Below are 14,449 nucleotides of genomic sequence, written 5' to 3' on the forward strand. Positions count from 1 at the left end.
ACCTACAAAGCCAATGTGACTGAGCATCACTGAAGAGATTGATCCTGCATGGATCTGATGCTTGTTACCTTTGAAGACTTTGCTTCTTCCAGACGGTTAGGCGTCATGGTCTAGAGCATCCAAGAGGAAATTGTGGATCGCCGAGTGACCGAGTTTGTGAAGGTTTGGAAGTCACCTGAAGACTTACCACGAGTGATTGGGCGAGGTCTGTGTGACCTTAGCTCAAGGAGAATACAGTGAGGACTGTGTGTCCTCATGTTTAAATACCTAGCCGCTCCAACCAGATGTACAACTGAGATAGCAGTTGGAACTGGTCTACCAAATCATTGACTTCACCAAGCTTACTGGTTCTACTGCCTCAACTATTTCATTTCCTCGTAACTGTGTTGTGTGCTTGTTCATATCTGTTTGAAGACTTTGACTGAAGACTTTCTCAATTTCCTCAGTTCAATTTCTTCAGTCTGTTTGTCTTCATCCTGTGTTATCCTGTGTTTACGCTTTCTGTACTCTATGCTTGTCTTCATTTCTTCATGATGACCATGCTTGTGTTCTGTTATGTTTACATCTGAGTACTTATTCCGCTGCAAGTAGTTCTTCACTTAGGAATTTCCTCACCCGCAAATTCCTCAGTGAAGAATTCATAAAAATTGCCTATTCACCCCCCCCCCTCTAGTCGATATAATGCACTTTCATGTGTGCACACCAAAAAACAGGAAAAGAAACAAGAAAAATAAGATAACTATTGGGTTGCCTCCCAACGAGCGCTATTATTTTACGCCCCTAGCTAGGCATAATGCATAGTTTCAATTGTTGTCATCTTTCGTTTTTCCATTTAAAGATGTGTCTTTATCAAGAGGATTTTCAAAAACAACATCGAACACATCATCAACCAAAATTTTATGACCATCTTCAAGCCCTTCTTGGTTCCCTTTTACAATCCAAGAGTACCGTTTATTAATACCATCGAAAACTTGTTGGATTATGTTTAAAGGAGGAACTTGATTTTTGGTATTCTCATCAAAAGTGTGGTTATCACGAAATAAATAACTCAACAAGTAATCTTCATTATGTAAAATCTCATCTATCACCGGTTTTTGATGACTCATACCATAAAAATCAAAGATCTCTCGAGCTTCTCGCACTATATAATCAAATTCTTTCACGAGGATAAGGGTAGCTATCTTTTTAGCCTTATGATTATTTATAACCGGCAACTCACAAAACAATCTTTGCAAAGTGGGATGAGTGCAAATAAATCTTCTCTCAAGTTTAAGAACAAGTGCGGAAATAGCTTCGACATAATTTTTGGTTCCTTTAAGAATAGGAATATCATCACAAACCAAAGTTCCCGTACAATTAAAGAATTCCTGAATAATGTTTTTTTCTATGATGTTCCCACTTCCCGTCACAAAAGTTTTAGCATCCAAATTTAAGGGAATTTCAACCATAGGGATTTTACCATCCTCACTTTTTTCGATAACGAATCCAGACATGATAACAACTTCAAGCAAGCAAACAAGAAAAAAGACCAAAAAATGGAAAATATTTTTGTGTTTTTTCGAAACGTTTTAGAAGTGGGGGAGATGAAAATGAGAGGCAAATGGAAAATAAAATAAATACAAGGAGATGAAAGTTTATGGGATGGTACTTGATAGATGTTGATGATGTCTCCCAGGCAACGGTGCCAGAAATTCTTCATGCTACTTGTGAGCTGCGTTGGGATTTCCTCGAAGAGGAGAGGATGATGTAGTACATTAGAGATAAGTATTTCCCTCAGTTAAGAACCAAGGTTATCAATCCAGTAGGAGAACCACACAACACCTAGTTAGTAGTACCTACACACAAAATAACAAATACTTGCACCCAACGCAAACAAGGGGTTGTCAATCCCTTGGTGGTTAATTGTAAGGATCAAATCTCGTAGTGATAGATAGATAAACAAAAACACAAAATAAAATAAAGTAAATAAAATCGCAACAAGGTATTTTTGGATTTTAATATATGATAAAGATAGGCCCGTGGGCCATAGTTTTGACTAGAGGCTTCTCTCTTGAACATAGCATACGGTGGGTAAACAAATTACTGTTGGGCAATTGATAGAAAAACAAATAATCATGACGATATCCAAGGCAATGATCATGTATATAGGCATCACGTCCAAGACAAGTAAACCGACTCCTGCCTGCACCTACTACTATTACTCCACACATCGACCGCTATCCAACATCCATCTAGAATATTAAGTTCATAAAGAACGAAGTAACGTCTTAAGCAAGATGACACGATGTAGACAAAGTAAATCCAATCAATATGAATAAACCCCATCGTTTTATCCTTAATGGCAACGATACAAATACGTGTCATGTCCCCTTTTGTCACCGGGATTGAGCACCACAAGATCGAACCCATCACAAAGCAGCTCTCCCATTGCAAGATAAACCAATCTAGTTGGCCAAGCCAAACAGATAGATCAGAGAGAAATACAGAGCTATAATAAACATGCATAAAAGATTTCCGAGAAGAATTAAATAATATTCATAGATAATCTCATCATAAACCCATAATTCATCGGATCCCAACAAACTCACCGCAAAAAACGATTACATCGAATAGATCTCCACGAACATCAAGCAAAACATTGTATTGAAAATCAAAGAGAGAGAAGAAGCCATCTAGCTACTAGCCATGGGCCTGTAGGTCTGTGGTAAACTACTCACACGTCATCGGAGGGGCAGCAAGGTTGATGTAGAAGCCCTCCTGATCGATTCCCCCTCCTGTAGAGTGTCGGAAAAGGCCTCCGGATGGGATCTCACGTGCACAGGAACTTGCGGCGGCGGAAAAAGTATTTTGGATGGCTCTCTGTTGGTTTCCCGATTTTAGAGAATTTATAGAGTCAGAATTAGGCTAAACGGAAGAACGAGAGGCCCACGAGGCACCAGGGCGCGCCGACCCCCCTGGGCGCGCCCTGGTGGCTCGTGGCCCACTCCTTCGCCTTCTGGTCTCCTCCCGAAGCATATAGTGTCTCTTATGTCCAGAAAAAAATCGTCAAAAAGTTTCGTGGCATTTGGACTTCGTTTGTTACTGATTTCCTGGAAAACAAAAAATAGGCAAAAAAACAACAACTAACACTTGGCACTAAGTTAATAGGTTAGTCCCAAAAAATGATCTATATAATTGCATATAATTGCATAATAAACATACAAGATTGATACTATTATAGCATGCAACAATAAAAAATTATAGATGCACTGGAGACGTATCAATGGGTAAATAAAGGGGTAATGGACGATAGGTTTTAATTGTTATCAACCTCGGAACTTTATTGTGCTCTTCATAATGTGCTCTCTTCATAATGCAGACCGACACGAGCAACAAGGGCAAGCAGGTGGTGCCGCCCCATGGAGAAGGCAAGGAGGTTGTGCCGACCACGCCTGAGGAGGTGGCCACGGATGAGGACGTTGTGCAAGAGGAGCTCCTAGCGACAAGCGCCGTAACTATGACCACTACCAAGAGGATGGAGGTCCAACCCACTTCTATAAGGTGATCCTTGCCCCTTAGCTTGAGTGCATCCCAATGCCTCTGGACTTCACCAAACACTTCACGGCGGTGCCGCAAGAGTTCAAGCTGAGGACCAACACGGCTGCTCATGGAGGTTGACTGTCCGCCTGATGGACGGCAGGGTGATCCTCGATCACGGTTGGGCCCCCTTCGCCACCGTCCATCAGATCAGGATCGGCTACATGGTGATGTTCAACTTGCTCACTCTGGACACGCTCAAGGTCATCATCTTCGACGACGAAGGCATTGAAGTGGTGACCAAGTGCGGCAAGCATGACGACGCCTTCGCCCTCAACGTCTAGGACTGCCCTTCCTATGCTCCAGCTGGTTTAGTTCTTATCGTACTACTTTGCGTTTGAACTGATATGTTTAAGTGTGGCATTTTATTTAAACTGTGATTAGCTATGGTTTACAACTATCTTCTGTTGTGTGTGTACGGTTTTTTCTTTACGCCACTGTGTGTTGGTAACCTCACCACCTCGCCGAAGAGGTTACCAGACAACAACTGTTTCATGGAACCAAACACCGTGTAGTTGGGTGAGTCGAGCCAATGCAGGAAATCAAACGCTATGCCAAAATTGATCCCTTAATGCGAGAGGCCTAGATGCAGGCAACCAAGCAATGTGCATATGTCAATTTTTTGCTTGTTTTCCTCACCCGGGCTCCGTTGAGTCAGGCTTGAGCTAGCCAGGCCCGGCTCACAAGGCTACCAAACACGCACCAAGTATGTCCCAGTTCTGTTACTATGTCGAGCAAAAACCAACCAATTGCTCATAGAAAAAATGAAACAGAAAAAAGGAAACAAAAAAATGAAACTTTGAAAACACGAAAAATAAAAACGCGCACACGCGTCAAATGGGCCGGCCAACTTTGACTATAATTGATGTTTTGGTAAGATTTAATTTGATTTGGGTATGAGTAGTGGAAGCCAAGGAAAGTTTAAATTTAGTTGATATTTTCTTAAGATTTGATTTGAATGAGTTAATGCATGAAGTTGTTTTGGGAAAGGGCCGATTTGATTTAGTTAATGCACGCATCAAATGGGCCCGCCTAAATTGGTTGCGCTTGAGCGAAAAGTCATCTGTAAGACGCTCGCGGGCGCAACATAAGGTTTGCTGAGGGGTTGAAGGGAGTGAGGCAAGACTAACAACCCCTCTTTAGGAGTAGAGATAAATAAATCAGTGGGCTAAAAACCAGTTCAAATAAATTGGTGGGATAGAAAAATCAATGGGGGTGTTTTGATCGGAATGGAGGTGACCCTACCAACTCACCTTGGCGTACAAGTCTGTCCCAATTCTATTACTATGCCGAGCAAAATCCAATCTATTGATCATAGAAAAATGAAACAAAAAAATGAAACATAGAAAACACTAAAAATAAAAACGCGCAGACGTGTCAAATTGACTATAATTGATGTTTTGGTAAGATTTAATTTGATTTGGATATGAGTAGTGGAAGGCAAGAAAAGTTTGGATTTAGTTGATATTTTCTTAAGATTTGATTTGAATGAGTTAATGCATGAAGTTGTTTTGGGAAAGGGCCGATTTGATTGAGTTAATGCACGCGTCAAATGGGCACGTCTAAATTGGTTGCGCTTGAGCGAAAGGTCGTCTGTAAGACGCTCGCGGGCGTAACACAGGGTTTGCCGAGGGGTTGGAGGGAGTGAGGCGAAACTAGCAACTCCCCCTTTAGGAATAGAGATTCAGATAAATAAGATCAAAGTATATCTCATCTAGATGAGTTCTAGGCACTTCCTTATATTAAAAAGAAGGATTGTTTAGCAAAAAGAATCTCTTTTGGAACTTAGGTTTTGGGAATGGGTTAGATTCCACGCTCATAATACCAATAAATTCCTGGGGGTTAAGTGTTTTGAGATGGTCCATAGTTGCTCTAGCTAGGCAGAATACATCTAGGTGTACCATAGCTTTGTGAATTACAAGTATAAAAAAACTACCACTCACTACGGACAACGAACATAGCACGTAAAATGTTACCACACGATACAAGATGTTCATAGCAGCGAAAAGCACCATACCTGCCCGGCCATTTGCTTGCGCGGCCAGTTGTTCGCCCCAAAGGCCGCAGCTAGGCTTCAAAAATGAATTAATGAAGCGATGTGAATGAAGAAGCAAAATGCCAAAAATCATTGCCCATGCAAGTTGCAACCACCGTCCATGTGTGTATTATCGATCCTTCCATCTGCGAAAACAAGAGGGTCGCTCACATCTCATATTCAAAATCTCTATGTACAAGGACATCATCGATCAGCTCTGTTCCGTCCCCCAGTGTACAAACATGACCGCGACAAAAAATTTCACTCTCCGGCAGGCCGCTCCGCTCTCGGTCCAGGGCTTCAGGCGCAGCCCCTCAGGATCTCGACGAGGCCCCTTCGCTGCTCGCCGGTGAGGTTCTTGGGGAACACCACGTCGAACTTGACCCGCAGGTCCCCGCGCGCGCCCTTCTTGCCGCCGACGACGGGCATGCCCTCCCCCCTCACCACCTTCTCGTACCCGGGGCGGATGACCTCGTCGCGGAACGACCAGCTGACCTTCTCGCCGCCGAGCAGGCGGAACGAGAATGACCAGCCGGTGAGCGCGTTCACCAGCGGCACCTCCGCCTTGAGCACCAGGTCGTCGCCCTGCCGCTTGAACGCCTTGTGCCTCCTGGCCGACACGGTGAAGACGGCGTCGCCGGGGAGGCAGCCGGGGCGCTCGTTGCCCAGGCCCTCGAACGTCACCTTGGTCCCCTTCTTCCACCCGGGCTTCACCCGGATGATCTGCGTCACCTCCTTCTTGGCGATCAGCCTGTCAGTCAGGGACCAAATCATGCAGCCGATGGTCACTGGTCAGTAGCGTAAAAAATGCGATCAGGTGGTACGAATAGAGTCACTGTCTCTCCGGTACCAGCTAGCTAGGCCAGCACCCTCACATGCAGGCACCATACACGAATTACACACCACCTAATGCCCTGCCCCCGAAGGACCACCCCACGCATTTCGACAGGTGATAGCCTCCAAAATAGAGGTATTCAACCAAACATGAGTTCTTAGTGGCACATTACAAGTATGCTAGTACTACCTCTTAAGTAATTAGTGATCTAAACGCTCTTATATTTCTTTACAGAGGGAGTACCTGCCTAAGAATTTTGTACTGAATTGTGGCATAATATTGTAGTTAGTTCTTAGTGGTTAGTGAGGATAATCATCTTGCTTGATCAAAAAAAAAAGAGGATAATCATCTTGCAGACAACCATAGGGGGACTGAACATTTCATCTCTAGCATATGTATTTTAGTGATAAATGCAGTCTGTGGCCGGCTGGAGAAACTGGCCAATGGCCTGAAACTGTACCAGACTACCAGTGTCCTGTGTTTAAGTGTGTCCCTTGATGGGGGTTGAGCAGATCGCTATTTGAACACCTATTTCTTAGAAGGTACACCACATAATTGAAACTAAAGCTGATTTGGTGTCACAGTACTTAACAGCTCTGTTTGTCTAGCCTGAACTTTCAAGCAAGCATTGTCTAGACCGCATGTTAAACCGTACCAAGATTATTCTTGCTCATCATCAAGTAGGCACACGCACATTCATCTGAATCTATAGTCTGACACACTCGATCTTTCTTTTTTATGTTACGATGGATGTCTAACCACAAATATAAACTGAATTTGTAGATGAAAAGAGAGTCGTAAATTAATCTTAGCTATGCAGAGTTTTCGTGTGTTTATTGTGTTTGTATCCTATTTAATGCTTCATTTTGAGTGAATAAAACCTACTCCCTCCGTCATATAATATAAAAACGTTTTTGAAACTAGTCTAGCATTAAAAACGTTTTTATATTATGAGACGGAGGAAGTATTTTTTATCGAAAATACTTGGATAGCATGCATACTGTGGTGTGATACTGTTACTGTTCCACGTCATATACAGTGGTAGTATAAGGGACTCTGAATAAACGGCAATGATGTTGTCTCAGGTGAGTGACAGATCTGGAGATATGGATGTTTTGTTTTGTGTACGGTTCCACGTCATCGTGGCGTGATGGCTTACCCGTTCTTGGTGACGACGTCGCGGGTGTACTTGACCTCCTTCTTGCACCCGGCGCAGAGCTCCTCCAGGGTGCACTCCACCTTGCGCTCCAGCGGCGGCGCCTTGCGCACCACGTAGCTGGAGAACTCGGCGAACGCGCGCCGCCCGCCGCCGCCGATGTCCGTGGAGCTGTACACCTTCTGGGACTCCCTCGCCGGGGGCGTGCGGGGCGGCGGGGCGCCGCTCATTCTCGCCGCCCTCTCGGGGGCCCGCGCCATTGCCGCCGCGCTGCCTTCAACGCGCTCCTCGGGCCTAGCGCAGCTCCTCCTGCCCTCGTCGGCGTTGCGCGCCCGGAGCACGGCCCTGTTCTCGTGCTGGTCCAGGAGAGCCTGCGGACAGCGAAGGCCGGCGGCCACACCCCACCCGCAATGCAAGCGTCAAAAACTCGAAACAGGAGACAGGAGACGCGCCGACTCGATCGACGATCACGCAACGCAACGCACCTCGTACGCCTGGGTGATGGCCTTGAACCGGTCCTCGGCCTCGGACTTGGAGGACGGCGGGTGCTTGTCGGGGTGCCACTGGCGCACCAGGCACCGGTATGCCGCCCTGATCTCCTGCGGGGGCGTGTCCCTGGTGATGTTCAGCAGCTGGTAGTACAGCTCCGGCGGGTTCCCCATTGCCGCCGCCCGCGAGGAGCGCTGCTGCAGGGGAGGAGGGCGACGTGCGAGGCCAGCCAAGGGACGCGCGGGCGTGGAGTGAGTGAGCGAGGGAATTCGGGAGGGGGTGCTGCGACCTGTTCAGTGCTCTGCTATAATGGGGAAACGGGGCGCGTGATGCGTGGCTTCTATGTAGGGATGGATATTTGGACCGGGGAGGGGGAGAGAGTGCGCGCGATGGCGACGGGGTTGGTTGTTGGCGCGGGAGTGGAGGTACATGTAGGCCAAGGGCCACGATCTGGGTCGCACACATGGACGAGAGGCTTGATGGGGAAATAGATCATCTACCTAGAGTTGTCAAAAATGCAGATCCAGCAGCTACGGCCTCGTGCAGCAAAGCAACAGGGTACGTACGTGCGTGCGTACTGTTCCGCAACTCCGCCGGCGAGTCCGGTCCGAGGTTGCGGAGCGAGGGCGAGCGTCGTAGACGAAGTAGTCGAACACGCGAAAGTAAATGACACAGAGAGATATGGAGGAGACCAGCTTTATTAATCAATGATCAACCATTACAATGATGGCTCCTCGTTGCTTTATATAGGGGGTAAAGGGTCAAGGGATAAGTACCCACTTAACGTAAAGTGTGGGAAACGGGAGGGGCTAGCCCGTGCGATACGCACGAGGCCGCCGCCACCCCTGGTGGCCCCGGTTTCCCAACACTCCCCCTTGGGTAATTATCCGTATATCCATGCCTCAAAACTCCGAAAAACCCAGTGGGAAAAAATATGGAGAAAGAGCACACAGTATACATTGTTGTATTGCACGAATTGCCTCATCAAAAACCTCGTGTGAGAAACATCAGGAAAACTCACTTAAGGGAAAAAGAGTACAATCCACTCAACCATCAAGTTGAGTACTCGATCATCAGGATTGAGATTTTAGCGACGAGCTTGTGAAGTTTCTCCCCCTGAACCTTGCATCTCTCTAAGTCTCATCATACCGATTCCACGCACACACCTCTCTAAGGTTGATGCCGGTAATGATTTAGTGAACATATCAGCAAGATTGTCACAGGACTTAGTATGCAAAACTCTCACCTCGTTCAACTGTTGCAGCTCATGTGCATAGAAGAACTTGGGACTAATATGCTTTGTGAGGTTACTCTTCACATAACCCATCTGGACTTGTGCAACACAAGCAGCATTATCTTCATAGATAATGGTAGGGGTTTGTACGGTGTTCAGCCCACATGTCTGCTGAATGTGGCCGATCATCCGCCGAAGTGATACACACTCTTTTGACGCTTCGAATAGTGCCATGATTTCCGAGTGGTTCGTGGAAGTCGACACAAGTGTTTGCTTGGACGATTTCCAGGAAAACGCAGTTCCACCACAAAGGAAAACATATCCAGTCTGCAATTTGCAATCATGCGGGTCCGATAGGTACCCAGCATCGGCATAGCCTATAATAGATAGGTCTTGATTTCTTTTATAAAATAGGCCAAGATCTTTGGTCCCTTGCAGGTAACGGAAGACGTCCTTGACACCTTTCCAATGCCTCTTGGTAGGTTCAGAACTGTACCGAGCAAGCAAACTAACGGCGAACGCAATGTCTGGCCGTGTACAATTTGCGAGGTACATGAGTGCTCCAACTGCACTCAGGTAAGGAACCTCTGGTCCCAGAGTTTCCTCCCCCTCTTCCTTTGGCCTGAACGGGTCCTTGTCTGGCTGTAAAGATCTTCCGACCATCGGGGTCTTAGAAGGATATGCCTCATCAAATCCAAATCTTTCCAACACCTTCTGGGTGTAGGCCGACTGGTGCACTAGAATCCCATCAGGGGAATGTTCAAGTTGCAGACCTAGACAGAACTTGGTTTTACCCAAATCCTTCATCTCGAATTCCGACATCATGTAGGAACTCGCTTCCTCAATATCCTCAGGCGTACCGATTACGTTTAAATCGTCCACGTGCACCGAGATTATACAGAATCCATCTTGGGATCGCCGTATAAAAACACATGGGCAACCTGTATTGCTCGTGTAGCCCTTCTCATGAAGGAAATCACTTAAGCGATTGTACCACATTCTACCAGACTATCTGAGTCCATACAGTGCCTTTTGAAGTTGAACACTGTATAGACCCCTGTTTGCTCTATCATGATTCGGAACAGGGATGCCTTCTGGAACCTTCATGTATATGTTCGAATCCAAGTTACCATATAGGTAAGCAGTGACAACATCCATTAGTTTCATTTTCAAGCCCATGTTTACTGCCATCGAGATCAAGTATCTAAAGGTAACTCCATCCATGACTGGGGAATAAGTCTCCTCAAAATCGACACCTGGTAGTTGAGTGAACCCTTGAGCAACGTGTAGGGGAACGCAGTAGAAAACAAAAATATTCCGACCTACGCACCAGCCCAGGACCACTATGGAGACTGCATACATGGTTTAATCTTTTCCGTTACCGACTCGTAGCGCAGCGGGAAGTAGAGTCGATGACGATCGGCGGTGCAGATCCCCGCAGCTAGGATTTACAACCTCCCAACCGCGAGGATGTATACCCTCATCTGCTCCCCAGACAGCCCTCCGGGAGGCGGTCGAACAGCCCCCCCCCCCCGGACGGTGTCGCGGACAGCCCTTCGGGAGGACCTTCGAAACTCGAACGGTCACTCGGACAGCCCTTCGGGAGGACCTTCGAAACTCGGACGGTCACACGGACAGCCCTTCGGGAGGCACTCACGAACTAAGACCGAAACTACGATCTCTCTACAGAGTTGCACACATACGGTGTCATCTATCCGGTAGGGCTTCGCCGTCCAGAACTAGTTCCTGCCGGAACCCAGACAGCCTTACGGCTCTACGAAACTCTTTTCGTGGGAGGGAGAGAAGAAGCCAGATCATGCATGGCACTTGTATGTGAGAAGGGATGATCCTTTAGGCAGCCCCCTCCACCCCTATTTATAGGCCAAGCCCAAGGGTGGCTTCTCCAAGAAGCCAAGGGGGGAAATACCAAAAAGGCCCTCAAGGTGGCTTCTCCAAGAAGCCAAGCAAAAAGCACTTTCACTATTCATGACGACATTTTTCAGCGTCCGTTCGAACTGAAAATATTTATGTGGGCTCAGAACATTTTCAGTACCCACTAAAATAATTTTCAACGCGTTCCAAAACAATTTCGGTTTAGTGATTTTCATCTGCGAAAAGCAAACAAGAATGCGTTTTCACTATTCATGAAGACAATTTTTCGCGTCCACTAAATCCGAAAATATTTCTGTGGGTCTTAGAATAATTCCAGTACCCACTAAAATGATTTTGGATTCGTTCTGAAACAATTTCAGATTAGTGAATTTCATCTGCGAAAAACAGCCAAAGCGGTACCGGCAGCTCCGAAACATTTTCGGTTTTTATTTCTGAAAATTCCAAAAAGTTTCCAGAATGATTCTGGCACCCTCCAAGAATTATCAAGTATCTGCGGAAACCATTTTGACTTAATGGCATACCCCAAAACAACTTTTTCGGTTTCACCGAAACTCATCCGGTGACCTCTCTCTGCGGTACGATTCCGCTGTCCGAAACTTTTCGGTGTCCGAAACTTTTTCGGTGATTTTCTCTCAGACTCCCTGTCTAGTATTCAGCAGATAGATGACCCTTAAGCGTGTGACCCTATAGGTTCGGTGAAGTATAGACATGACCTGGAACCCCTTCCGATCAATGATCAACATCGGAGCCGTGGACACCCATATTGACCCCTATACCCACACGAATGAATATTCGAGTGAACCTCCAGTTGAGGTGAGCTATTCCTGTTGCTTCACGATATATCACAAACACCTGAGGTGAGATTTATTGCATCCCCATGGGCCAACACTTTGTCCACTATGCAAGTTACCTCGTTACCGGTTTTGTTCTCTTTTCTCGTTTCATGTTCCGGCATCCCCGTCATCAAATCACAAAGTGTCTGGCCAGACAATGATGGACACCGTAACACCTAGTGGGCCCGAGTATATCTCTCCATCATCGGAGGAGCAAATCCCAATCTCGAGCTATCAAGTTACTTAACATACTTTCCCATGAACCCGTAAGCCGCCGTAATAGCCATCCAGTTACGGATGACGTTTAACAAACCCCAAAGTTCATGAAGCAAGCATGAAGAAACTCGATACTCTCATGGTCTAAGGAATTATGCAAACATTAACTATCTCTGTGTTATAAACCATTAACTTGTGACGAATGAATCTCTTGGCATAACATCAATCTGGGCGATTCAACACAAATGTTCTCTTAACATTGTGCCCTCAAAATTGCTGGCATAGACATGCCCATGATCAGGAAAACAGAACCATCATGCAACACTTGAGCTAGTCTTAGAGGCCAGACTAGGAATACTTCTTACCGTTTATTATTCCACACGTGCATATGAGTCTTCCTCCGAGCCTCGTGGATATTGCAGACTCGAGAATCATTGCAGTTATAGCATGGAACATAAACATAATTATGAACTCGGAGATAAATAATATCATTTATTATTGCCTCTAGGGCATATCTCCTACAGACTCCCACTTGCACTAGAGTCAATAATCTAGCTTATGCTAATGCACTTCACACCTGTGGCACACCGGTGTAAATATGCTTCGCTTGTGGTATAGCCTGATGTCCAACGGATCTGACGACTTCAGTTCCGTGTGTATCTTTGCATGTCCTCGCGTTTTCACGTTTTCACAAAATTAATATTTTGTGTGGACTTGGCTTTGTATGTATGTGAATCACACGTCGAACCTGGATTCCTCAGACTGAGTTATGGAGCAACTACCTGCAGTAGTGTCCCATTGTCAAAAGCTATCTTGAAACTATACTAAGTTCATGAATGAACTATATGATTCAACATCTTCTTTGTCGCTTCTAAAGCGTCAACATACTTAGCCCTTGTTATAGAATTCGCCACAGTAACTAGTTTGAACGAATTCCAACTAACTGTGCCACCACATTGTGTGTTACACAAAACCCTTAATTTAAATCGAACATCGCATGGAGAAAAGATGAAGACTGTATCGATGTAACATTTTACAACGAACTCTTCATGATCTCTGCTTGCGAGAAAACCATGTCATCAGTACTTACTCTAGTACTCTGTGACATCTTTCACTGTTGTCCCATGATCAGTAATTTGATCACTTTGGTATCCATACTCGCAACACCTTGGAAGTATCGGACATATCTGGTTGTTTTCCATACCATGGAATACATGATTAATCCAAACACAAAAGTGTGTGGAATCTGCATCATGTATTTTACTCATCAGTGTTTTGGGACACCGAGTCTTGCAAAAACTCTTTCCATGTGACTTTGGCAAGAATCACTCCTTGGCGTTTTAAATGCTAAAAGGTTTTAGCATCTTGTCAATATGTATTCATTGCTTAGCCCCATTAGGTAAATCTATCTCCATAGATCATCATGCCTAATATTGAGGCTATTTAGCCTAAGCACTTCATCGAAAAACTATTTTCAAATGAAGTCCTAATTTGTGTCAAGAAATTTATTTCCAATTACCAATGTGCCAAGTGCATAAGGTTTTTAGAAATATTATTACGCTCCCACTTACTTTCTTGAATTACAAGCATCTTCGTTACCCATTGATGAAGTCAAAACCCCTTTGACCATTTCATCAAAACATGAAGTTTCCAACTCCATTTTGCTCTCTACTGTCCATTGCTGGAACTCTGAAGTTTGCATACCTACTAGCATCCTCTGGATCGACAAATTACTTTGGACTGTATCATATACAAGTCCTAGCTTTCATTTCCATCAGATGGAAATCCTTTTATCATCCATGTTTCATATCTCATGATTGAAATATGTATTAATTGCTAGTTCAACCCGAACCGACTTTAAGCATCGCTACGATGAAAACAACCTCATCGTAGTCAACTCTTGAACTTGTTATTTCAACAAGTCGAGCTTTATGGATAAAACATTTTATCCGTATCAGTTTTAAGTTCCATAAATATTCGTTAGACTCTAAGTCTTCCGAAAGGTGTATCAAGGTTTTAATCTTGAATCACTTATATGGAAACTAACTCGGGTTATATTGGCATTTAGCCAATTCCGGAGTCAGGGCCCATCAACGCTTCCTTGTGTATCGTAGGTATAATGTTGTCTAACAACAATATCTCGTTTGCGCACCTGAGAGGTTTGCACGAGCCTTGCCTACGT

The 14,449-nt window shown here is 45.2% G+C and overlaps 1 protein-coding gene across 1 annotated transcript; it reads right to left on the bottom strand.

Moving 5' to 3' along the window:
• Positions 1 to 5,675: 5,675 nt before the first annotated feature.
• On the bottom strand, positions 5,676 to 8,498 carry LOC123182105 (dnaJ protein homolog 1). The gene is made up of 3 exons (XM_044594570.1): positions 8,088 to 8,498; positions 7,606 to 7,973; positions 5,676 to 6,362 (listed from the first exon to the last, which is right to left on the bottom strand). Exons 1-3 carry the CDS (start codon positions 8,262 to 8,264, stop codon positions 5,912 to 5,914), a joined length of 996 nt encoding a protein of 331 aa, XP_044450505.1. The 5' UTR covers positions 8,265 to 8,498; the 3' UTR covers positions 5,676 to 5,911.
• Between the last annotated feature and the right edge of the window lie 5,951 nt (positions 8,499 to 14,449).

The sequence above is a fragment of the Triticum aestivum genome, chromosome 1D (assembly GCF_018294505.1).
Source record: "Triticum aestivum cultivar Chinese Spring chromosome 1D, IWGSC CS RefSeq v2.1, whole genome shotgun sequence".
Taxonomy (NCBI): Eukaryota; Viridiplantae; Streptophyta; class Magnoliopsida; order Poales; family Poaceae; genus Triticum; species Triticum aestivum.

Excerpts from the sequence above, each read along its gene's own strand:
- LOC123182105 (XM_044594570.1), bottom strand. The coding sequence starts at position 8,264 with ATGGGGAACCCGCCGGAGCTGTACTACCAGCTGCTGAACATCACCAGG. Across the intron at positions 7,974-8,087 it reads CCATCACCCAGGCGTACGAG|GCTCTCCTGGACCAGCACGA; the intron begins GTGCGTTGCGTT and ends CGCTGTCCGCAG. Across the intron at positions 6,363-7,605 it reads GACGTCGTCACCAAGAACGG|GCTGATCGCCAAGAAGGAGG; the intron begins GTAAGCCATCAC and ends CCTGACTGACAG.